The sequence below is a fragment of the Mercenaria mercenaria genome, chromosome 12, assembly GCF_021730395.1.
Source record: "Mercenaria mercenaria strain notata chromosome 12, MADL_Memer_1, whole genome shotgun sequence".
In the NCBI taxonomy this organism is placed as follows: Eukaryota; Metazoa; Mollusca; class Bivalvia; order Venerida; family Veneridae; genus Mercenaria; species Mercenaria mercenaria.
Genome location: NC_069372.1, coordinates 10,120,518 through 10,147,199, shown reverse-complemented (window position 1 = coordinate 10,147,199; position 26,682 = coordinate 10,120,518). Strand labels below are relative to the sequence as shown.

The window sequence follows — 26,682 nt, the reverse complement described above, 5'->3', positions numbered from 1 at the left end:
TAATGACTCTGAATCGCTCACCTGAGTAATATGAGCCACATGTTTAAAATGACAAACTGATATTAAGAGATTAGAAAGTAGGTCAGAAGGTGATATTCATGGTCAATGAAAGTCAGTTTTACTATCGGTGTGCAAAACTGTACGTGTCATCCAAATTTCAAGGCTGTATCTTAAACAAGAGGACCATGATGGTCCTGAATCGCTCACCTCTTCCCACATGACCCAGTTTTAAGTATGACGTCATTTTTTCTATTATTTGACATAGTGACCTAGTTTTTGAGCTCATGTGATCCAGTTTTGAACTTGACCTAGATATTATCAAGATAAAAATGCTGACTAATTTTCATGAAGATCCACTGAAAAATATGGTCTCTAGAGAGGTCAGAAGATTTTTCTATTATTTGACCTATTGACCTAGTTTTCGAAGGTACGTGACCCTGTTTTGAACTTTATGTAGATATCATCAAGGTGAACATTCTGACCAATGTTCATGAAGATCTCATGAAAAATATGGCCTCTAGAGAGGTCACAAGGTTTTCCTATTTTTATACCTACTGGCCTAGTTTTTGACTGCACATGACCCAGTTTCTAAACTGACCTAGATATCATCAAGGTGAACATTCAGATCAATTGTTATGAAGATCCATTGAAAAATATGGCCTCTAGAGAGGTCAAAAGATTCTAATAATTTTAGACCTACTGACCTAGTTTTTGACCGCAGTTGACCCAATTTCAAACTTGACCTGATATCATCAAGATGAACATTCAGACCAACTTTCATAAAGATCCCATGAAAAGTATGGCCTCTAGAGAGGTCACAAGGTTTTTTTATTATTTGACCTACTGACCTAGATTTTTAAGGCACGTGACCCATTTCAAACTTGACCTAGATATCATCAAGGTGAACATTCTGACCATTTTTCATGAAGATCCATTCAAGGGTATGGTCACAAGGTTTTTCTATTTCAAGACCTACTGACCTAGTTTTTGATTGCAGTTGACCCTGTTTCAAACTTGACCTATATATCATCAAGATCAACATTCAGACCGACTTTCATACAGATCCCATGAAAAATATGGCCTCTAGAGAGGTAACAACGTTTTTTCATTATTTGACCTACTGACCTACTTTTTGATGGCATGTGACCCACTTTCAAAATTGACCTAGATATCATCAAGATGAACATTCTGACCAATTTTTATGGAGATCCATTTACAAGTATGGCCTCTAGAGAGGTCACAAGGTTTTTCTATTTTTAGACCTACTGACCTAATTTTTGATCGCACATGACCCTGTTTCGAACTTGACCTAGATATCATCAAGATGAACATTCAGACCAATTTTCATACAGATCCCATGAAATATATGGCCTTTAGAGAGGTTAGAACGTTTTTTTATTATTTGACCTACTGACCTAGTTTTTGATGGCACGTGACCCACTTTCGAACTTGACCTAGATATCATCAAGATAAACATTCAGACCAACTTTCATACAGATCCCATGAAAAATATGGCCTCTAGAGAGGTCACAAGGTTTTTCTATTATTTGACCTACTGACCTAGTTTTTGATGGCATGTGACCCACTTTCGAACTTGACCTAGATATCATCAAGGTGAACATTCTGACCAATTTTCATGAAGATCTCATGAAATATATGGCCTCTAGAGAGGTCACAAGGTTTTTCTATTTTTAGACCTACTGACCTAGTTTTTGTCAGCACGTGACCCAATTTCAAACTTGACCTAGATATCATCAAGATGAACATTCAGACCAACTTTCATACAGATCCCATGAAAAATATGGCCTTTAGAGAGGTCACAAGGTTTTTCTATTATTTGACCTACTGACCTAGTTTTTGATGGCACGTGACCCACTTTCGAACTTGACCTAGATATCATCAAGGTGAACATTCTGACCAATTTTCATGAAGATCTTGTGAAATATATGGCCTTTAGAGAGGTCACAAGGTTTTTCTATTTTTAGACCTACTGACCTAGTTTTTGATGGCACGTGACCCAGTTCCGAACTTGACCTAGATATCATCAAGGTGAACATTCTGACCAATTTTCATGAAGATCTTGTGAAATATATGGCCTCTAGAGAGGTCACAAGGTTTTTCTATTTTTAGACCTACTGACCTAGTTTTTGATGGCACGTGACCCAGTTTCGAACTTGACCTAGATATCATCAAGATAAACATTCTGACCAACTTTCATAAAGATCCCACAAAAAATGTGACCTCTAGAGTGGTCACAAGCAAAAGTTTACGGACGCACGGACTGACGGACGGACGGACGACAGACACTGGGCGATCACAAAAGCTCACCTTGTCACTTTGTGACAGGTGAGCTAAAAACAAGAAAGTAGGTCAGTAGGTCAAGGTCACAGTCAGGTGACCCCTCATCACTTGGGGTCATCAGGTAATAATAATTAAACAGTCTAGGTATTATGATCTGATAATTTTTTAGGTATTTATTTCTATATAACTCATATAACATGTGACCCCCAGGATGGGGCCTCCTTTTGCCCGGGGGGAATAATTTGAATGTTCTTGTAAGGCATCCACTAGGCAATGCTACATACCAAATATCAAAGGCCCAGGCCTTGAACTTTCAGACAAAAAGATTTGTTTCCCTATATGTCTATGTTAAATTTGGGACCCCCAGGGCTGGGCCTCTTTTCACCCCAGGGGCAAAATTTGAACCATTTTGGTAGAGGACCACAAGGTAAAGCAACATACCAAATATCAAAAGCATAGGCCTTGCAGTTCCAGGCAAGAAGATTTTTAAAGCTTTTTTCCTATGTAAGTCTATGTAAAACTTGAGATCCCCAGGGCAGGGCCTCTTTTCACCCCAGGGTTATAATTTGAACAATTTTGGTGGAAGACCTCAAGGTTATGCTACATACTAAATGTCAAAGGTCTAGGTCTTGTGGTTTTAGAAAATATTTTTAAATTTTTTTCCTATATAAGTCTATGTAAAAATTGGGACCCCGGGGTGGGGCCTCTTTTCACCCTAGTGGCATAATTTGAATAACCTTCATAGAGGACCATAAGATGATGTCACATGCCAAATATCAAGGCTCTATGCCTTGCAGTTTTGGACAAGAAGATTTTTAAAGTTTTTCCTTTTGGTTGCTATGGCAACCAGAGTTCTGCATGGAATTCAATTCTTTGAATAATTTTGAAAGGGGACCACCCAAGGATCATTCCTGTGAAGTTTGATGTAATTCTGTCCAGTGGTATTCAAGAAGAAGATTTTTTTAGAAAATGTTGACTGACGCACGACACACAACGGACGACGTACATTGAGTGGTCACAAAAGCTCACCAGAGCTAAAAACACACCAACATTTTTTAAAAATTGGGTCTGTAGTACACATGAGCTTGTTACGTTGAATATTTATACAAAGGTACCAGTATTTTAAATATCCATGCATGGATGAAAAAGCTACGGACAGGACAAGAAAAGTGACCTAAAATAATTTAGGATGGACAGGAAAGAATCAATGTTGCCTTTTAACCTAAAAGTGTGACCTTAACCCTTCAGCAAGGGATTTAGATGCTGCAAATGTGTTATGCATGACACATGCCCTCATTATGGGATACATTTGTGCCAAAAATATTGGAATCTCTTCAAATTATATACCTGACTGGACAAAAATGACCTTTGACCGCCAAGCATATAACACATCATCTGATTAAGGGAAACATTATTGCCAAGTAATATTGTAATGAATCAATGGAAGGCAGAGTTCTGGACAGGATACAAAAAAGCCCCTGTTAAAGCAATGAGAAACTTTGACCTCCAAGTGTGACCTTCACCTTGAAACTAGGGGTCTGAAAGTTGTGTATGACACATCATTTTAAAATGTTTTCAACAAACAAGTATCTTTAAATGGGCACAACTCCATATTTATGTCAAAATATTTTGAAATTTAGAAAGTGCACTGCAAAAGACAGAACAAAAGTAAGAATCTTGTCTGCACTTAACCCTTTACCACACAGAACAGAAGCCAAAGTAACCTCTTTTACATAACACTGATAAGTGATAATCAATAATCAATAATCGGTATATGGCTGATAAAGGTGACTGTCTTATCTGAACAGAGGTGTTGGCATTATTTTGTGATTACACACACTTATGTTAAAAATGTCATTATTTTAATATTTTCTGTAAGTTTGACATTATTTTTGTCAATATAAAGTTTATAGCAATTTAAATTCTCTTTCCGATGATACAAAATTTATTGTAGTTTCTCTTTGAGTTTCGAAGATATAAAGTGTTAAAGTACGGGAATATATATTTTTAGGCATAAAATTCTGTTTTGGATTACTTTCACATTGAAATTCATACTGGGTTCCCAGTAGTTTCCGGACCGAAATCGCTATTTTTTTGCCAATAACTTTCGAACAAAACATAGTAGAAACATAAAATTTTCACTGAAAAAAAGCTGGGTTCTTCGTTAACACCATGCAGTTTTTCGTATTACGTCATTGTTCGCGGCACGAATGTAGATGAGGCCTCAAAAGGGGCAATTAATTCTATTAATATCACAGTTAGTCCGAGTAGTTTTCCGGACCTTCCATTGTAGCAGTTGTAACCTTTCTGTAAGCGAAAATATTTCAAATTTTGTTATATATATTCAAAATTAAAACATAATCCTGAAGCGTGATGATGATTTGAAAAGTCTGTTTCAAGAGTTTATCAAATACTAGATTCATAAATCGCTCAGTACAAATACGCAAAATCACGTTTGAATGACGTTTGCAACGTCACGCTAAAATGATATCGGTGGTTGGGTTTTGAAGATCTGTAGATTTGTAAACAGATTATGTATTTGACTCGAATTTTCAGGAACTGATCATAAAAATCTAATCTTTCTAATTTTACATTTATTATTACATTAAGACTGGTTTTCCTGGAGACTACCTGTATACACACTTTGTCCCCATAAAAATCCTGCAGACTGCTATAATTAAGAAAGAAAATGAGTTGGTATCTAATTAAAATGAGGACCTGTTGGAAATACAAAAAAGGAAACACAGGTTAAAATTTATATTCATATGATATCATTAAAACTGGCTCAAACTGAATATCACAGATATGGAATTCAACAATCAAGTCTACTCCTCGTAAAGCCACGGCTTACACCTGTGGCAAAACCACTCCTCCCCATTTTCTAAACTTTCCCAAAGATATTCCTTGGCCTGTTGTGTCAGACAATGCTCATGAAACCATAATCCACATGTCTCTTCATCACAGCCGAACCAAAGAATGCCGTTAATCTCATCATCTGGCCTCCCCTTCTCTTTACAGTCGCCACATACATACATGCTCGCTGACATGATCTGCTCCTCAGTAAATAGACGTTTTCTCTTAAGGTCCACCTTAGACAGACGAATATAAAGAATTTGATTATTCATAAAAAAGTATTGAAAAAGTATTGATTTGGTATATCTTTTGTTTTTGCCCAATTAAAGACCACTTGCACTAGATAAAACTTAAGAAAATGAATGAATGGATTTGATAAACATGTAATATACCGTCCTAGTAGTAAAATTAGTATTTAAAAACGTAAATTTGTTATGTAAGTTACGCATATATCACACAACATGTAATTTAGAAGTCCCTTTAGAAAAAAGTCAATACCAAGCAAATCATACCTTCTCCTTCTGTTTTCGTTCTTGCTCTTCCTTTTTTTTCTGTTTCCTAATACTTTTCATTTCTTTGTCCTTTAGCTTTCTAGCTTCTCTTTCTTCTTTTTCTTTCATTCTCTTTATCTTTTTCATCCTATCATCTTCTTCTTTCAGTTTTCTTTTCATTTCCATTTCCGTTTTCCTTTTTTCTGATTCACTCTTCTTTTTTTCAGCAAGTTCTTCCTTCTCCTTGAATATCATAAAGTACAGTTTTTATCCGTATTGATGCTTCTAATATTTTATTTAAATCCTTAGTTAATAGGGAGAAAGGTACGTATGTTTTAAAAATTGCAACTACACTAATTACAGTGGGATTGATGATATGAGTAACAAATTACTAAATACTTTCAAACATGTTTACCTTTAGCTGACTCAGCATATCATTGCCGCTGATAAGTCTGCCCTCGGCTACAACCCGTGTTCTTTTCTGCTGTTTATTCTGTGGTTTTGTGGGAGGGGGTACCAGAATGCTTGCCAGTGAATTTGAAATGAGTCCTCTTCTCACCAATGGGTTAGTAATGTAAGACCCACAGGTACCACAGGTCCTCACCTCGGGCTCATCTGGTCCTACAAATCATATAAATATAACTGCATAGCTAAACTTAAGAGGATTGACATAAATTCTCAATGTATTTCAAATGACGATATGGTTTATTTTCACCGTGAATATGTGTTTTGATTGTGGAGCTAAAAAGGCATTTAGAATTAGCTCTCATTGTAGATACATAAAACTTAGCATTACAATTAGTACCTCCGTTTGCGTCGTCTCTGAAAGTCGGTTCTACTATCTGTGACGTGTCTATCACAGAAGGACTGAACGGACAGATGCCAGTTTTAGCGAAACCGTTGACTATGGTAGCTGGCGCAATCTTGTCCATTGCATGCTTTAAGACGACCGGAAACTTGGCTTTCCCAACACTGACAGCGGTATTTAAGTAGCCAAGACCGGCTGCCACTTTCGTGTACGCGTCTTTCAGCGGTGATATAATCTGAAATAGAATATCATTAATTACAAAACAAATCATAATACAGCTGTCTTAGATTAAATGAGCAGTTTTATAGCATTTATCTGGAATAAATGTTTCGGCATTTTCAATACATTTTTGTATTAATTAATTTACCAGGAACTAGAGGAATTGACGTAGATTAATCGTGCGAGTTTATGTCATTGAATCAAAGAAGTATTTATTTTTTTATAGCAGACAATAAGTTAGCCCACAGATAAAACATTAACTTACATTGACGTCTAAAGGTTGCAGGATATGAGTGGAATGCCCAGGCAGACCAAGAAGCACAATACCCTCTGATATTGCCTTCTCAATGACAGCGATACTTATATGAGAGTCATGGTTGTCCATTACAAGTATTACGGGTCTCTCTCTGCCGCAGTTAGGGACAAACACGTTGACAAACCATTTGTGAAAAAGATCACGGTCCATATAGCCATTTTCACTGTGACCGAAGTGCCATGAGGATGGGACGCTGTCTTTGTAGTGCTGATGTGGTAATGATCCCTGCGAGAGAAAGTATGCCATATTTTTCAAAACATTTTGACCACTTGCATAAATTACACATATTTTTTTCTTTTGAATCAATACAAATTTAAGTGAAAAAAATACTTGTACGATATTAACTGACTGAACATTCTTATATGAAAATATTACAACATTATTAGCACCTTGTAAATTATTGCAGGTGGTAAAAAATGTCCATCTGCTGAAACGCATAGGTGAGCTGTCACATGGTCAGCAGAAACTGTTTTACGTCTGAACAGGTGTCCTCCGCGGGGTCCGATTACTTTTGCCCGTGGAGCTTCTTTCCCTGTGAATCCTGTTTCATCACAGTTGAAAATCTACAAATGTTTAGCATAGCAGAATAGAACAGACAGATATTTATTACAGTAACTGGTTAAATTTAGCAGTTAAAACTGTTATTCTAGAAGAACGCACGGACAAATATTTAGGTTATGCCCCCTTTTATCAATCAAAGTCATACTATCGTTCCTGTGTAAACTCCAGTCTTCCGTACGAAACTGCTTACTTTCTCTCATAAAGAGACATGGTCTGTAACGGGGCTCGAACCCACAACCCTGTATCAGTGAGACGTTACAGTGATTTGAATTTAACAACCTTGACAACTGGACGGTGTTGGAGTGTCAAAATGGTGAAAATCTTATATTGTGTAAGTCTATATTTTTCAAACAGTCCTAGCTGAAAAATAACCCGAACAATAAAATAGGGTGAGTGGATTTTGCCAGATCGGATCTCACGAGGCGTGCAAGCGCCGAGTGTGATCCGACCTTGCAAAATCCACGAGGGCGGAATACAAAGTCCCAGAACTGGCTACTGTTATAATGACCCTTTTATTATATACCTTTACCATTTTGATTCTTGTTTTGTTCTTGAACGAAATCTTCAATGTTTATCGATATTAGATGGGACTTAGTGAAGTTTTTTATGTGCGCTATTTATAGTAATGTATCGGATCATGCATATTAATGAAAATAGTCCGGCAGCATGCAATACGGAAGGTACAATACGGAATTTAAAAGGTACAATACGGATTTTTTGTCTGTCTCTTCATATTTAATTGTGAAATACAAGCCGATTTTTTACAGAATTTATATAGGTATATAATAAAAGTCTATACCCTGTGAGGTTTGTCTCGTATTCCATATTTATCCAGTACACCTTCTAGAAAGGGAAAGAACTCGTCAAGCATCTTTTTTGAAGACATGGACACTCTAGCTTTATCCATATTCTCCGGTTTCCTTTGTGCTAGGTTTGGATGGCGACTAAAAAACTTCACAAACCAGTCATCAGATGGGCCCTTCTGTATATTGAATAACGTTTCTCGACCTGAAATTTCATTTAGTCATACAACAATTTGGTATTTTTTTACTTTTGTATGACAAATTCAACTCTATAAAATCAGTTTTCTTTTAAGACTCTGAACTATTATAAAACATTAGATTAGCCTACTTTTAGGTAGTGTATAGTTCGAACATTAAACTGATTTTGCTTCTATTATAAACAGTAACCTGAGTGAAGAACTATTTCTTGAATATAACATCTCATCATGGCCCTTGTCAACGGGAACCCCTGATTAGCCATGTACAGTAAGTACTGAACCAGAGACTCTTCTTCATCAGGGAGAAGCTGCCTCGCCGGTCCCCGCTGTTTGCCGATGTATGTTCCCTTCACCTTATCAAATAAAGTAGATTTCGGCACATTGTAAAGCCGAGCAGCCGTCTTTATTTTCATTTTCTTTTGCCGGACTGCTGACAATGCCAGCTTAAGTTGGTCCTCGGTGTATTGCTTTGGCATGTTCTTGACCTAAGATTAAGATAAGAATTCAACAGATAGGAGTTTTCAGCTCATTCGTAGGAACGTTTGCAAAACCTTAAAAAAAGAAAATAATGTGTCCAACGGGACGTTCTGAGCCGACTGAAAAAATGTTTTTAAAAAGGAAATTAACAACTTTCAGTTTAATTAACAAGTTTAAAAAATAACAACTTTCAGTTGCAGTTTAATTAACAAGTTTAAAAAATAACAACTTTCAGTTTAATTAACAAATTAAAAAAAAAAACGACGTGAGTAGGAATCGATCTCGCACTTTAAAATTGCAAATCCAACGCCTTAACCACTCGAACACCATATCTACTGTCTTTCTCTTTGTGCTAAATATGTATTAACAATAGATACGTACTGTATACGGTATAGGAGGTAAATCTCCGTTCATTTTGGTTCCTATTTTTAATCGATAATTTAAGGTCGTGTAATTGTTGGTCGTTAATTGGACATGGTGATTTTTTCCTGACTTTCACTGTTTTATTTTATTACTCTGTGGATATTTTTAAAACATCGTCTGCAAATACGAGTATCATTTAACTGATAGTTACCTTCAAGGGGCCTCAATTGCTGCGCATGCGCGCTGTAAATGGAATTCCCCAGCTGATGCGAGTCTCTATGTAAACAATTGCACCGAAGTGAGTTGAAACAACCGGGATATTCAAATAATGAATAAAGTCGGTAACGCTAGGTTTTCGCTGCTGTGTAAAGACAACAAACGCCTAGATGATGTGATATTGTTACCCAAATGCTTTACGACGGTGTAAAGTTTATACGGCACGAAATGTAAAAGGTCCGGAAAACTACTTGGGTCCGGAAACTACTGGGAACCCAGTATACAATTTCATTTTGATGTTTGAAAGTTTGATTTATAGTTCATAGACTTATCTTCCGAATCGGAATCGGTAAGTATTTATAAAAAAAAAAAACAACCATCAAACTGAATAACACTACAAAAATAACGGATCATAAAATTTCTGTAAGTGCAAAAAGATCGCTGGGATCGAGACTCGTAACCGACTACAGTATTCTTGTGCTAAAAATTAAAAATTTTAAGATAATATTACGTAATATTTTGATGATCAAACGTCGGTACATCACGGGTGACTTCCGCAGCAATTAACTCTTGGGGTGTCATAAAATATTTGAAAGCCGCAGTCCTTCTGTTTTGATTAACACTTCCCGTTATGTAAGGCCATAAATTCCAAGCCATCGTATACACAAATTGTTGTTTAGGGGAAATCCGCATGTATCACGCGTGACCTTCATGACCTAACACATTACTTTGATGTTAAATGGTTGTTATTTTTAGAACGAGGAAAGCCCGCGAACCGGCCAGTTGCAAGCAGTTTTCTCAGTAATTTTCCATGACGTAGCGTCGTGCACATGTAGGAAAAAACCCCGGTGTCTTTCTTTGCAAAGTACTCGATAAATTTAAATAGTTACCACATGATCTTGTACGTAAATAATGATGACGAAATCCCATAATTTGAGTTAATAAACATCCGGAATTTGTTTCTTTAGGAAAAGAACGAAAATAAAGCGATTGATTATGAGACACGGGATAAAACGATTCTGTTCAAATGGCCGTTAATCGGTATAATACGTTTCTATCGGGGAACCGATAGACTCGGGTCAATACGTTTCTGTTCGGTAATCGATAGATACGGTGATAAACGTATCCGTGTGGGAAAGGGTTAATGCATATTTCTGACTAAATCAAGGGTCATAGCTCTGGTCTGACTGACAGAAATGTTTCATGACCCTAGGTCAAATAGATTTGAAGATTCATACAACAAAATATTTTACACTCTTTTATGCAAATTTTTAATCAAGGGTCATAACCCTGGCCTGGCTCAGAAAATCTCAGACAAAATCCAAGGCACATAACTTCACATGCTAAATATTATTCTTAAAATGTTTCATAATCCTAGGTCAAATACTTTCAGAGATAGATCTACATGAGACACAAACTGTTAGGCCCTTTTTCTGCATATTATTTTACCAAGAATAGTGCCATAATACTCTGGTCTGGCTATGTGAAATCCCAGTTAAAATATGTAGTGCACAACTTCATAATTTTATAATGCTGAATGACAATCCTGCGAGCTTTGATAACTCTGGGTCAAATACTTTTTGAGACAGGTACGACACAAATTCGGATGGATAAGCGAATGGACATATTTTTTACTAAGTAAATGGCTATAACTCTTGTCTTGCTGTGTGAAATCCAAATCAAAACTTCCCCATGTGCACGATTTCAAATGCTGAATGACAGGTTTGATGACTCTGGACCAAATATTTTTTGAGAAATGCATAACATTGATTTGGACAGATGGATTGACAATGGCAACTCAAAATATTTCATCAATTTAAACCTTACTTCAATATTCTATTTTTCCTCTTGTTATAACTGGACATTGTGATGATCCCGCCAAAAGCAATACCAAGGGAGTTAAATGTTTGAGCTGCAGCATTCACCCACACCTGAAATATATACCAAAAATTATAACACATCCATTTAATTTCCAAAATTAAAGCTCTAGAATAATCTGTAAAACTGAATATTAATCATACCAAAATCATTATCTGGTTGAAAAATCTGGGTGTTCATTTTAAAACACTTGTAATTTAACTGCTTCTATTTCAAAATTGTATGTTAAGGGTATGAAATACATATGTAATGTTAAATGAACCTATACTGACATTTGTCAATTTCCATGGGATAACATGGACCCATACTGATATTTGTCAATTTCTATGTGATAATACATTCCTCCTACCTGATTTCAGCATTCCCTGGCTGCTGCTAGTTCAAACTGGTAACTAGCCAGAGATTGCAGAAATCACACACTGAGGGTACGTAATTGCACAGCAATTGCAGAAAATGACAGCTTGTCCACTACCTTAAATACTGTGAAATCATTAATATTCGTGGGGGACTAATTTTTCGTGGATTTCATGGTTGAGTCAATCCACAAAATTTAATCCCAACAACTAAGTAAAATTCCCATTAATTTTATGTTCAAAAGTTGAAATCCACGAATTCATACCCCCAAGAAATTGCTGTCTTGACCAAAACCACGAAATTTCATGCCCACAAAATTAAATGATTTTACAGTACCTAACAAACCAAACCATAACTAAACCGATAGTGCCATGACTGTAGAAAAAGATCAAACGGTACAAACCAAGGGATAGACTAACATTAGCATCAAGCAAAAGTTTCCAGCGTGGTACGATAAAATACAAGATCCCGTTCACAGCTCCTGGAAGAGTGAGTCCTCTGACAAGCAACACTACTAACACTAGATAAGGAAATGTTGCTGTAAAATATACCACCTGAAAATATTCAAACATTCAGAATGGGAGTTAAGCAAAAACAGAAACTTTGCCATATATATCAGCAAAAAATTGTTTCACAACAATGTGAGTAAAGCCACAAATGAAAATGTTGGAGTAATATGTACCACCTGAAAATCAATCAAATATCAAATGTAATAGTTAAGGTATCTGATCCACAAATAAATAACATTTCAATGCCTGGTGACTCCATGTTTCTTTTATATCATTTTCAAGAGTTGTGCCTGCTGAAGAAGATTTTGTAAATAAGATTATCGAAGTACTTTTCCCTTTGTTTTGCAATTAACCAGCTTGATAATATTAAATGGTTTTAAAATAATAATAATAATAAAGACTTTATTTTAAGAGGCAACAAAATCAGGTAAGAACCCTGATCTTCTAAACGAGCCTATTCATAATATATACATTTTTTACAAAAAAAAAATATAAACAGCAATATGAAACAAGGGGGCCATAATGGCCCTATATCGCTCACCTGTTATCACTGCACTTCAGGACAGGAAGGTCAAAAAATCATAATCAAGATCAATCAAAAGAATCAGGAGTAAATATAGTTGAAATTTTCTTAAAGGTACAGATATGTCAAAATACACCTAAAAATTGGAGGAACGATCCATGTTGTACCACAGAAAAGTGGTCTCGGTTTTTCCCTACGGCCAATAATAAAGAAGTTACTAAATAAGCTATTTATAGTAACATAAAATAAAGTAACCCCTGGGGCTGGGTCAATTTGACCCTGGGGGGGGTCACGATTTGAATTTTTTTTGTAGAGGTCCACTAGGCAATGCTACATGTCAAATATCTTAGCTCTTCTGGTTTATTTTTAGAAACTTTTGAAGATTTTTCTAAGTACATCAAGTAACCCCATGGGGCGGGGTCAATTTGACCCCGGGGGTCATGATTTGAACAAATTTTGTAGAAGTCTATTAGGCAATGCTACATATCAAATATCTAAGATCTATGCCTTCTGGTTTACTTTTAGAACTTTTTTAAAGATTTTCCTATGTAAAATCAAGTGAACCCTGGGGCGGGGTCAATTTAAACCCCAGGGGACACGATTTGAACAAATTTTGAAGAGGTTCACTAGGCAATGCTACAAGTGAAATATCTAAGCTCTAGGCCTTCCGGTTTATTTTTAGAAAATTTTTGAAGATTTTCCTATGTAAAATCAAGTGACCCCTGGGGCGGGGTCAAATTTGACCCAGGGGGTCATGATTTGAACAAATGTTGTAGAGGTCTACTAGGCAATGCTACATGTGAAATATCTAAGCTCTAGGCCTTCTGGTTTATTTTTAGAAATTTTTTGAAGACTTTTCTATGTAAAATCAAGTGACCCCTGGGGCGGGGTCAATTTTGACTGCTGGGTCATGATTTGAACAACTTTAGTAGAGGTCCACTAGGCAATGCTACATGTCAAATATCTAAGCTCTAGGGCTTCTGGTTTTTGATAAGAAGATTTTTAAATATTTTCCTATGTAAAATCAAGTGACCCCTGGGGCAGGATCAATTTTGACCCCAGGGGTCATGATTGAACAAATTTTGTAGAGGTCCACTAGGCATTGCTACATGTGAAATATCTAAGCTCTAGGCCTTCTGGTTTATTTTAAGAAATTTTTTGAAGATTTTCCTATGTAAAATCAAGTGACCCCTGGGGCGGGGTCAATTTTGACCCCGGGGTCATGATTTGAACAGTTTTAGTAGAGGTCCACTAGGCAATGCTACATGTCAAATATCTAAGCTCTAGGTCTTCTGGTTTTTGAGAAGAAGATTTTTTAAGGTTTTCTTATGTAAAATCAAGTGACCCCCCACGGTCATGATTTGAACAAACTTGGTAGAGGTTCACTAGGCAATGCTTCACACCAAATATCTAAGCTCTAGGGCTTCTGGTTTTTGAGCAGAAGATTTTTTAAGTTTTTCCTTTCGGTTGCCATGGCAACAAGAGTTCTGCATGGAATTCAATTCTTTGAACAATTTTGAAAGGGGACCATCCAAGGATCATTCCTGTGAAGTTTGGTATAATTCTGCCTAGTGGTTTTCAAGAAGATTTTTTTACAAAATGTTGACGGACGACGTACGACGCACGACGGACATCAAGCGGTCACAATAGCTCACCTTGTCACTTCGTGACAGGTGAGCTAAAAAGTCATGGTACACTACAAAGATCATTACATTGTTAACAAATTAATTACATTATATATACAGTATGTAGGAAGAAAGTGAAGATGTAATCTAAAAGTATAGACAATGTTTACACCTGTGACACTTTCCAGTATGTTAGATATTTTTGTTTGAAAGAATATAAGGTTTCTGCATTTCGACCTTCAACAGGTAATTCATTCCATATTTTAGGACCAGAATAGTCAAGACTTTTCCTATAAAATTCTGTGTTTGGTTTTGGCAAGTGAAAGTTCAGTTTTGGGTCAAGTGACCTTAGGTTTACTGTCTTTACTTCATGTAAAAATGAAAACTTTGTGTTCAAGTATGCAGGACATATATTATTCACAGACTTGTAAACTAGTATTGCTTTTTTGTATCTGACTCTGTCAGGAAATTTCATCCAATTCAGAACTTTAAATAAAACTTCAGAAGGGGTGTCAAAATTTGCATCAAGTATAATTCTGGCTGCTCGTTTTTGAAATTTAATCACAGTGTCCATTTCTGCAACATTACAATTTCCCCAAATAGAGCAGCAGTAATCTAGATGCGGCAGTATGTAAGCATTGAAAAACATTTTGCGGACAGGTAAATCTAAGAAACATTTTATTCACTTTAGAAGATATAACTTAGAGTTGCATTTTTTCATTACATTGTCTACTTGGTCTTTCCAGTTAAGATTTTTGTTAATGAAACATATATCACATTTAATGGCTTTGAAATTAATCAATTTGCATATTAAATAATTCTATAGATGGCTGTGTAGTTTTCCTTGCTGGACATTTAATTTTGTCCATACATGTTTTATTTCTATAAAATAATATGCATACTTATAATATCATTAAAATAAAACAGTATAAATAACTGATGCCTTTAAAATGAAACAATTTACATGTTATATACATGTTATATGACTTTAAAATGTAATTATTAGCTTATTTTATTAATGGCTTTTAAATGAAACAATTTACATATTGAATGGCTTTAAAATGAAACAATATGCATATTTAATGTCATAAAATCTAGCAAATTTACATTTTAATGGCCATTAACGTTTAGCCTTACATTTTGAGAAATAAATTTCTAACAACACCACTTAAATCATTGAACGGAGTATAAAACATGTATATTACTCTACAAAACAGTTGTCCGTATACTGATTTATACCCGGAATTCTGGAAAGAGGACTACATAAAGGAGCCACCCTTTTGGACAGCTGTTCAACCCCTTTAAAAATACACCATTTTCAAAGAACTAGCTGCTACATGTCTTCGTTCTGATGGATCTACAATAATGTCCCAGTGCTGAAATTTCACATTAGGAGGAACAAAGCTTTCAGCAATTATTTAATTTTATTCCTTTACAAATGGCATTCATTTTTAAAGGGGGACAACTTTTTTGGAATATTTAAAGTGCCCATCATACGTGACAGTGCAGCAGAACATGTAATGGTAAGGTACACAGGGTTCAAGCTAGCCCAGAAAAATTGGGAGAAGTGACTTCTCCCTCCAGTGAAAATAGGGAGAAGCTTTGTCAGAACAGGGAGAAGTGAGGCTGCGGGTCAAAACAGTCATTAATTACACCATATATTACCGTAAGGATTACTCATAAGGATGGAAAACAAAAAACAGAGCCTAAAAGCTACCGACCGATAACCCTTCTGCCAGTTACCTATAAACTTTTCAAACGAGTTCTACATCAACGCATCACTGATTGGACTTTATAGAAAGAGATAACATTTCCAAATACTCAGCAAAATGCATATCAAAAACACTTAGGGCCCATGACAGTGTCATTTAATTTACAAGAAGCTGTTTTATCATACACGAAGGGTAATTTCAATGTCTACGCCGCTTTCCTAGATACAGCAGGTGCTTTTGACAATGTGAGACACAGTGCTTTAATAGTGAAAATGCAAGAACTAGGTATCAAAGGAAAATTTCTACGCCTTATGATAAACTGCTATAAAAATTTATTCAGTTGTGTCACAGTAAATGGTGTAACATCTGATTTATTTCCAGTCATGCAAGGCATTTGACAGGGAGGCATATTGTCTACCTGGAGTTATCTACTCTTTATTGACGAACTTTTGCAATATCTTGAATCCTCCAATCATGGTATAATCACCGGGAATATTGCCTGTGGCAACCCAACACTGGCCGATGATTTGACTCTTTTAAGCCTGTCGCTTATGTCATTGGAACACCAGCTTAACATCGTCAACACGTATGCAAATAAATGGGGCTACGAATTTAACTATGACAAATGCTGTGTACTCAAATTCGGCGGAAAATCGCATGATAACACGTTCCCAGCGAAATTCGGCAATTCTGAAATAAAATCTTGTGACTTAGTCACACATGTCGGTATAAAAATCAACAAGTCATTATCTGCTGCAGATACAATCGATCTACGTGTACATAAAGGCCAATCATCACTCTTCTCTGTGCTAGCCCTTGAAAACAATTTAGGGGATATAAATCCTCTAACCCTAGCATCATTGGTCAAGAAAGTATCGTTTTCAACCGTCCTATATGGATCGAAATTATGGCATAATATGTCGAAAGCTGACACAATAAAAATCCAAAGATTTGAAAGACTAGCTGCAAAGAAAATTCAACATCTCCCACAAAGCACTAGAACAGACATGGCTCTAAGGGCATTAGGATGGTTTTCTATCGAAGTACATATTGATCAAAGAAAACTGAGCTTCTTATAAAAGCTGTGCACAATGCCAACAAATACTCTTTCTAGGAGACTCTTCAACTACAGACTCAACTTGTTTGCTATGAAAGGCTACAAAAACCAACACGGCTTCATTCCTGAAATATGCAAAATATTGTATAAATATGAACTATTTCATTTTATTGTCAACTATATGAAGGATGCAAATTTTCCAAACAAATATACATGGAAATGTACCATTAAAAAAGCGATAACAAACAAACAAAAGAACATGTGGCAGGACAGAACAAACAGTGATAAAGAATTCGAAAGATTTATTGCAATACATGAATCGGACACACCATTACATCTATGGCTTTTCTCAAATACAAACAGTGAAATTATCCATGCTATAAGTGCTGTGAAAATACTGTTATATCGGCATTTCGTAAGAAACTATTCCTGTAACAAGTGTCGAATAGAAACTGAGGATATAAACAAACATATATTAGCTGAGTGTGATGCCTATAGAATAGAAAGGACAAGATTTACTTCATGCAGAAATAAGTTCTGATATTTGCAGTTTCTTTCTCAGAATAAATTCAGAAGCATTCATTAGAGGTCTCTTTGATTACAATATACTTTGCTTCATTTTGCGTTAACCCAGAACTCCAAAAGAGCTTCACCACTTTATGCTGTAAATACATACACGACATATCAATGAAATATAAAAATAATCTTAGATCCATCTAATGACATCCACCTTGGGAGGTTTCTTCTTAGATGACTAAAACTACATGAATCTGTATTGTGTATAACCTGATTCTACATTCCCTGACATGATACTTATATTTCGTTTTTTCAATAAGTTATGTAATGGGGAATGTAGGGAAATGCTGCGTAAATGCATTCTATTGAGCTGAACAAATTATTTGTCAACAACTTTTCATTATACTTTGTATATGTAAATATCATTCTATTATAAATGTACTACTATATGTTATATATTGTCATTACTCATATATTTTGTAATATTTTCTGTGTATATATGTAAATAGTTGTTATGTTATGTTAGTCACTGAAAAGTGGAATAAAAGAATATATATATATATATATGTAATCAAATGATATGCAGTAAAACTGTATTTATGCAGTAGTTTGCAACATTTATACCAAATGACCATCAGTATAACAACAAGCATGTCTGGTGTGACTTGTTGTTTTGACTCGTGTGTCATGATCCCTTGCATTATCAAATTTTGACAGTCTACTTAAAACACACTGCGATTTGCCAGTTCATCTTTCTTATACCAGTCTAAACTAGGCAATAGAAAATTAATTTTTAGATTCTCATCCCCACCCACCCCTGTCTGAAACCCCCGCCCCCAAATTTTTTATTGGTCAAAATCCGGATGTCCAAAATTTTACGTCTGGATACTGATACACTTTCATAAGCAGACATTCTGACTGCCTACTTTTGATTTCAAAAACTTTTACAAAAAGGTAAAGCCAATGTTTTGTTTTTTTTTTATCTAAAATTGATTGTGATTGATTTTTATTGATTGAAATTGAACATCTGTTGTCTTAATTTCAATTGTGTATAACACGGATATTTACGTCTGGCAGCCACAATTAAAATCATACATGATGAACAACTCTGGTTAAATTTAGAACCATAATTATTCAGAGCTTTTGTTAACTGGTAACATTAAACAGCTTAATTTGAGAGGGCTATCATCCTTTAATCAACTACCGTCCCTTGCGCCGACATACTTTTGTTCTTGTTTTTCGACCTAACTTTTGACAGTTTTTAGTTGTTTTGTTTTCACAGCTGATGCACACAATTTTTATCAGTGATGCACAAAATCAATTAAAGGCAATTTTGTTTCACCGCATTTGATTGGTGTTTTCAAAGTTTTCAACCAATAAAAATCAGTTTAAAAACAAGTTTACGCTAACTGATTATGTAATGTTTTTACAAGCTGATTAGAAGCTGATAGTTGCGATATACACATGTATGATAACAGCCTTGGGCGCCAGATTTTAGGGCAACTTGTTTTTCGCCTTTCTGTACAAACAGAGCGAAGTCATAAAAAAAAGTGACCACTTCACTCATGTCGCCTTAAAACGTGGACCCTGGTAGATTGTTGGTACATACAAATGTATGTGGATCGTTTAACAAATACTTCTGTATTTTGATGATTTACTCCTAAACCTTTACTCCTCTCAGCTAGTTCTCTAGCCTTGGGTGTGTTCATATTATAAAGTGCTTTCACTATGGGTTTACACTCAATGAATGTGGTTTCGCAGGTTTTGCTGTATTCAGGCCTGGGATTCAATCAAAAAAGAGGAGCCTGAAAATCTACTTTCCAAAAGCCTAAAAGGCTTTTTCCAATATTCTAGCATAAAACTGCTGTTCTTGTCACTTTTCGGGGGTGTTTTAACAGGAGAGAAAACGTGTGTTAATAGAGAGATTCTCACGCTCGCGTGCTGTTATAACACCTTTTTATATATGCGCGTTCCGTGGCAAAGCGTAAACCTCATTCGGCCCCAAAACGGATAATTCAAAACGAAATGACGTCAACGTAAAAAAACAACTCAGATATTCCCGCGCATTTCGTGGAAATTTAATGACGTTGAGTGACATTGTATTCATTTATCAGTTTTTACGCGTTTTATGCTAGAATAGCGTTAGCGCATGTTTATTTCGTGTTATAACATCTGCAGAATCCCTCGGGATTCTCCAGATGTTATAACATGAAAAAACATGCGTTATCCCTACAGAGTAATATTTGGAAATTCTAACAATCAATTAGGACAAATTAGGAGATTTGAAATTAGGACAAGTCCTGAAAATTCCTAGAACCGTGTGTGCAGAGTTTTCACATACCTTCCCAGTTAACCTTGGTCCTTTCCAGATACAGAAATACACCAGTATCCAGCACATCAACAGTATAAGAGAGAGGTCCCATTGTAAAACACCTGGTTCATCTATTCCTGATGATTTCTCCAACAGTCGCTGCCTGCAAAAGAATGTAAAGTAACTTCAATTAACTATTTTTTCTCTTGCCTGAAACGTTAAGGCCTAAAAAAAATTGTTTGTTTCTGGTATCCCGACCTATCCTAAATTTTTGGCCCGACCCTAAATAATTTGTTTTTTTACACAGAAATAATTTTCGAAAAAGTCCCACTTACTAAAAAAAAATCCCCTCCCCTCAAGAAAAATTTACCGACCTACCTACCTAAATTTTTTTAAACATGTTACCGGAAACAATCTTTTTTTTAGACCTAACCTATTTTTCCTTGTCCGGCAATTTTAAAACCTGTTTTTTCCTGTGTGGAAATTCCAAAACCTATTTTTGCTTGCCTTGACAGTTAAAAGATATTAAACTTTAAAATTGTTATTCTCCTTGCCTGAAAAAAATGACATTAATTTTTATGTCAAAACCTATTTTTTCTGTAAACTTCAAAATTATCATTCTCCCTGCTGTAAATAGAAAGGAAATACGGTATTAAACGTAACATTTGTACATCTAAAATTATTGTTTTCATTTACATTTATTTCTATTTCTGTGTCCTTGATTTGATAATACATCACTTCTTCTTTAGGTTAAAAAAACTGGCACATACGAATTTTAGTGTTTAAAGAGACGAATCAACAACTTGTTATCATTCAATCATTTATTTTTTCTCAGTAGGAAGGCACTTGTGCATAAGTTCTCCCATTAAATATTGCTTAAAGGATGGGGAATCCAATGATAAATGGTTGATATGGAGGATATGACTAGAAAGCAATGGCAAGATTTACTGATAGTAAGTGATGTGACATGAGATATTCAGCAGTTTTCAGTTCAAATTTGACTTTTGTTTTTTGCAGCATTTCTTGAGATTGGACTATTTGTAGAGACAAATATATAAGGCCATAATGAATGAATTGCTAGAAAATCATTATTTTTTTCTTTTTTAAAAACGAGGAGGTGGGTGGGGGCTGGGAGAGGGGGATCAGGGTTTTAATTTTCGCTCTTTTTTTTATTTCTGAAACTGGTTAAAGACAAAAGGCACAAAATAATGAGCTAAAATCAACTAACAAAATATGCAATAGAATTTTTATGTAATTTTTGTTTCTTAGAAAGAAGCTGCTTCAAAAAATTGTACAAAGGTACATAAACATACAGCTTTGGAATATTTTCCCAACTTCAATAAAAACTAATTTTATTAACTTTATCATAATTATGAAGGACTTAACAATGGATCAAATGATATTTGAGCCGTGCAATGAGAAAACAAACATAGTGGCTTGCGACCAATACGGATCCAGACCAGCCTGTGCATCCGTGCAGTCTGGCAAACTATTAAAAGCTAATACATGTATTCAGTCAGAGGCGAATACACAGTTAGCTATGAGCTGGGTATTCACACCACATAAAAAAATGAATACATAGGTAGAATCGAATATCCAGCTAGCTCTGAGTTGGGTATTCAAGTATATGACGAATATCCAGTCTTAGTTGAATATCCAGCTACCTCTGAGTTGGGTATTCAAATTACCTAAGACGAATATCCAGCCAGAGGTGAATACACAGCTAGCTCTGAGTTGGATATTCACAACTCATAAGAAAACTAAAAACACAACCAGGATTGAATACCCAGCTAGCTCTGAGTTGGGTATTCAAATAAAAAAATGAATATCCAGCCAGAGGTAAATACCAAGGTAGCTGTGAGCTGGGTATTCAAATTACCCAAGACGAATATCCAGCCAGAGGTGAATACCCAACTAGCTATGGGTTGGATATTCACGAGACATAAGGAAACTGAATATACAGCCAGAATTGAATACCCAGCTAGCTCTGAGTTGGGTATTCAAATATAAAAGACGAACATCCAGCCAGAGGTGAACACTCAGCTAGCTCTGAGGTAGATATTCATGACACATAAGAAAACTGAATACACAGCTAGCATTGAATACCAAGCTAGCTCTGAAATGTGTTTTAAAATATATAAGACGAATATCCTGCCAGAGGTGGATATCCAGCTAACTCTGAGTTGGGTATTCAAATTACCTAAGACGAATATCCAGCGAGAGGTGAATACCCAACTAGCTCTGAGTTGGGTATTCAAATTACCTAAGACGAATATACAGCCAGAGGTGAATACCAGCTAGAGAAACCGTTAGCGAACAGCATGGATCCTGACCAGACTGTGCGGATGCGCAGGCTGGTCTGGATCCATGCTTGTCGCAAAGCCACTATGTTGGATTTCTCATAGCGTGGCTCATATATTTATACTATTAAAGTGAATTTACAGGCTCAGACAGCTTACAAACAATACAACACACACTTATACACTATCATGAATGGGATTAGTTGAAAGTATTGACTGTTACACAATAATGGCCTTGGCAAAAGAACGTAAATTTTGTACGCTGATAAATTTTCAAAGACACACTATTGAATAAATATATTCTTATGTGTTTCTATAATAGTAATTATACATGATATGCATAAAATTGAGAAATACAATGATATTTAGTTACAAATTGTCTAAGTCACGAAGACCTATTAATGGATCGAGATAATTTTATTTTAACGGTACTTGGTAAAGTAAAAAAACAGGTAAAGCAGGTGCATTATCCTATAATAATTGGTGTTCATTAGTATATTATAGTCTTCTTAACTCTAAATACGATGTGATAATCCATAACAGATTTGTAGTCGAGTGGATAGTGTGTTGGACCTCTATTATTTTTATGTTTGTATGGTGTAGGTTGGAGCCCTTCTTTTTTTAAATGATTTTACTTATTCTATTTTTGTAGGTCTTTTTTATATCGTCTTTTGTATTTAGTATTTCTTTCATTCTTGCAAGAGTTTTCTTTATTCATGTTAACAGATTTAATGACTATTCTAATATGACATCCTCGATCAATAAGTACTAAGTATAACTGCACGAGAAAATCATAATACAAATAGTTTTACCTGTATTCTTCTCCAGGTAAAAACATGTTAGAAAATTAAAAAAAAAAGTAGCTTGTCCTGTATTCGAACCAGCACCGTAAGCTTACAAATCATACGTGTTAACCACTAGACCACGCTGCTACTTACATCGGTTTTGCGATATAAGATATTTGTCATGTAATGTGTCCACCTGATTCCCTATTTCATTGTTATGGGTTGATCCGGTATTAGTAAATAAAGGCCACAGTTATCGCGTTTTGTTAATAAATTACAAGATGACAGCGTGGACAATTTACGTCCTCCCTGAATTAATATATTTTCATAACTTCATCTGCTATCTATTTATGCAAATCATGTATAATGACCATCATGAAAATACAAAAGAATATAGATATATGAAATGCCTTTCAAGACTTCATAAATATATCATTCAAAAACTGTCAGGCCGTAATAAAAAAATTGCTTGTTTGCAGTAATGCGACCAAAATATTTTGTGGGTAGGTAGGGAATTTTTTTTGCATATAATCATATAGGTAAAAAAAAAATTTTTTCATCTGACTGGCCAGAAAAAAAGGTTTGGTCGCAGCTATTTTCACGGGTAGGTCGCGTTACCGCAAACAAAAGATTTTTTAATGATAACCACAAACGGCAAATATTTCAAAGACGCTTGTTCTATGGTCTAGTTTGTGGATCAAACCTAAGACTTCTAGTTCACAAGCCAGATGATCTAACAGATGGCGCTATACAGGTGGAATAGTAACAAGAACTGCTGGAGGGCAGCAACACTCGACTATTCAACAGCCTAGACAATGAAAAAATTTAACTGAATGAACACTTAAAGTTGAAAAAAGGGGCATAATTTTGAAAACATGCAAAACAAATTTATGGAACCAGTACAATGCATGTAAGATCATCACATTGGGTAAGATTGTGAAATTTCAATCCATTCCCATAAGAGTGTATCAAGATACCTGCTTAGCAATTAACCAAAAGCTAAAAGCATTAAGCCAAAAACAGGGGAATAACTTTGTAAACACACAAAATAAAGTTATGTAATCTGTACATTGAAAGTCAGTTCATCATAGTAAATAAATGTGAGAAGTTTCAATCCATTCCCCCATGTGGTTTCTAAGATACAAGCTTACAAGCTTACATACAAAAACTTTAAACAACCAAACATGGGACGCCAACGAAGACGCTGACGAATGGGCAAGTGCAATAAATCTCACTGTTCTTCAAAAGGTTTAGCTAGAAATAGAAATTTTATAACCAGCTGCCAATGACAGCTCCCTACTTGAGTATAAATACTAGGACCCTGTTCAATTCTTGCTAACAATAATGAACCGTTCCACTGGTAAATCGATAATATTCATGAATATTCTAAAGTAGCAACATCTCCCAAAACATTGTCAGCTTTGAGACTCAAATTAAGAATTGCCAAATAAAAATGACAAGAAAAATTTCTGTCTGGTGTATTTTATAGTTTTGTATATATCACAGATTCAAACATATGTTTTTAGTACAATACATTTTCACACACAAATAAAATTTAGGCCAATGTCAACCACCTACCTATAAATCAAAACAGTCGTTAAATAAACAGCACTGGTTCAAGTCTGTAGGCAAATATACTATCAAGTTTCTGGTCACTTTTAAACTCCTGAATTGCCTCTTAAAATGTACTTGAGCACAAAGAAGTACTTTTTAAAGTGTTGTTATATTCCGAACAAACACTTAATAATATTTGTATTAGTTGATTAAACCCCAACAAACAACTTCTTATTCTGATAACTGTCCACTTTTAGTGGCATTGCACCTTAAATTATGTTAATTTGTTATAGATATCTGGTGTCGACAGAATTAGAGTATTTTGTTTACGACCTTGAAGAACATAAAAAAGGAATAATTCTATCCTGTCCATCATAAAAGGTCAAAAAACTTTTCAAATAAGGGTCATCATGTTTGACATGAGGATTATCTTAATATATCTTCATGACAAAGCCATATAATAGGAAGTCACTGAGTTAAGTATACACTGACAAACACCAAAAGTACATAAATGTATCAAGATTATTATGCTTAGAAGAAAAATATACTTGTATTTAAAAGTTTTAATCTAAAAGGAACACTCTTTTAAATTTGAATGGTGTCTCACACTGCCTTGGTAAACTCAGGAGATACAGCACACTGGTACCTGCTCCCTCACCCCCTTAAACTGATACCAGTACTCCAATACTGGTACTTCACAACTCACACTTGTAGTCCATTGCCAACATTGGTACTCCAGCATCAACAACAATTCTATTCTCCCTCTCTAACATTCACATTGTTACTCCACCACACACACCATCAAAATTGTTACTTCCAAACTCACACCAAAATTAGTACTCCACCTCCCACACTGGCACTCCACAGCTACACAACCAACAAAGGTAATCCCCCTGCCACACCCAAATTGGTAATCCACTGCCACACCCTATTGCAGCCATGTTTTTGAGGAATCAGAATAGTTTGAACAGTCTTTGTAGAGGATCACACAAGGACCATTTGTGTTAAATTATTTCAAAATTAGGCCAGCAGTTTAATGCAAGAAGAATTTCAAAGTTTCCACTATGTACATATATGGGAAAAGTGACCACGCCCCCTGGCGGCCATGTTTTCTGAGGAATCGAAATAATTTGAACAATCTTGGTAGACAATCACACAAGGACCATTTGTGTGAATTTATTTCAAAATCAGACCAGCAGTTTTGTACATGGCCAGTGATGTTATAAATCAACATACTGATGCTCTAAAGGCATAACCCCCTTAATTGTATTCATTTTTGGACACAAAAAATAATTTCCGAAAAGTCTCCCTTGATAAAAAAAAATTCCCCCCCCCCCCCCCCCCCAAAAAAAAATTTCCGACCTACCTACCCTAATTTTTTAGAGCATGTTACTGGAAACAAAAAAAATTTTTTTTTTAGGCCTAAATAATAAATTAAATTAGGGCTTGGCGCAAAACTATTGTATCTTGTTCTTTATTTATATACACTTACAATAGTTTTGCACCAAGCCCTTGTTTAGATAATTAAAAAATTTAAATATGAGTGAGCAAAGATTGTGGCATTTATTCTCAGGTTAATTTTCAGTACAGTCTGCAACTGTTTCATCAATAAAAAATCTAGAAGTGGTTTTAAATGTCAGATGATTTCTTTTTAAGGTCATTATTCAAGGTTGGACTGTTATAAATTCAATATTTTAACATCACTGATCTGTTTGCCAGCTCAACAAAGAAGGAAGTCAACCCTTGTATAGTCTGTGAAAAAAAGGTTGATTTGCGAACCAATGAGAGAACATCATGTGTCAATTTGCAGAAGGACATCAGGTTCTTTACAGCTCAGATGAATAAAGTTGCCAGCATAATTTTTATTGTCATTTTTATCGAGCATGTAAGAATTAGAATAAACAAGACCATTTTGTGGTTTATTGCCTGATTTAGCATGAAATGTCATTCAGA

General features: G+C 35.4%; 2 protein-coding genes across 3 annotated transcripts in view; both read right to left on the bottom strand.

Moving 5' to 3' along the window:
• LOC123534471 (sodium- and chloride-dependent GABA transporter ine-like) overlaps nt 1-26,682 on the bottom strand; it is a 60,512-nt gene that overhangs the window by 13,771 nt on the left and 20,059 nt on the right. The window contains exons 4-6 of the mRNA XM_045316744.2: nt 20,121-20,253; nt 12,257-12,391; nt 11,433-11,536 (exon numbers count right to left, since the gene is read on the bottom strand). Coding sequence (XP_045172679.2) covers nt 11,433-11,536; nt 12,257-12,391; nt 20,121-20,253 — 372 coding nt within the window. The remainder of the gene's footprint in view (nt 1-11,432; nt 11,537-12,256; nt 12,392-20,120; nt 20,254-26,682) is intronic.
• Nucleotides 5,044-9,165, bottom strand: LOC123548528 (uncharacterized). Of its 2 annotated transcripts, XM_053519160.1 has the most exons (8): nt 8,740-9,153; nt 8,349-8,557; nt 7,378-7,551; nt 6,938-7,213; nt 6,451-6,688; nt 6,061-6,266; nt 5,667-5,888; nt 5,044-5,390 (listed from the first exon to the last, which is right to left on the bottom strand). In XM_053519160.1, the coding sequence occupies exons 1-8, from the start codon at nt 9,023-9,025 to the stop codon at nt 5,127-5,129; spliced, it is 1,875 nt and encodes a 624-aa protein (XP_053375135.1). In that variant the 5' UTR covers nt 9,026-9,153; the 3' UTR covers nt 5,044-5,126. The 2 variants fall into 2 exon arrangements, with proteins under 2 accessions (XP_053375135.1, XP_053375136.1); XM_053519161.1 differs by lacking the exon at nt 7,378-7,551 and having other exon boundaries at nt 8,740-9,165.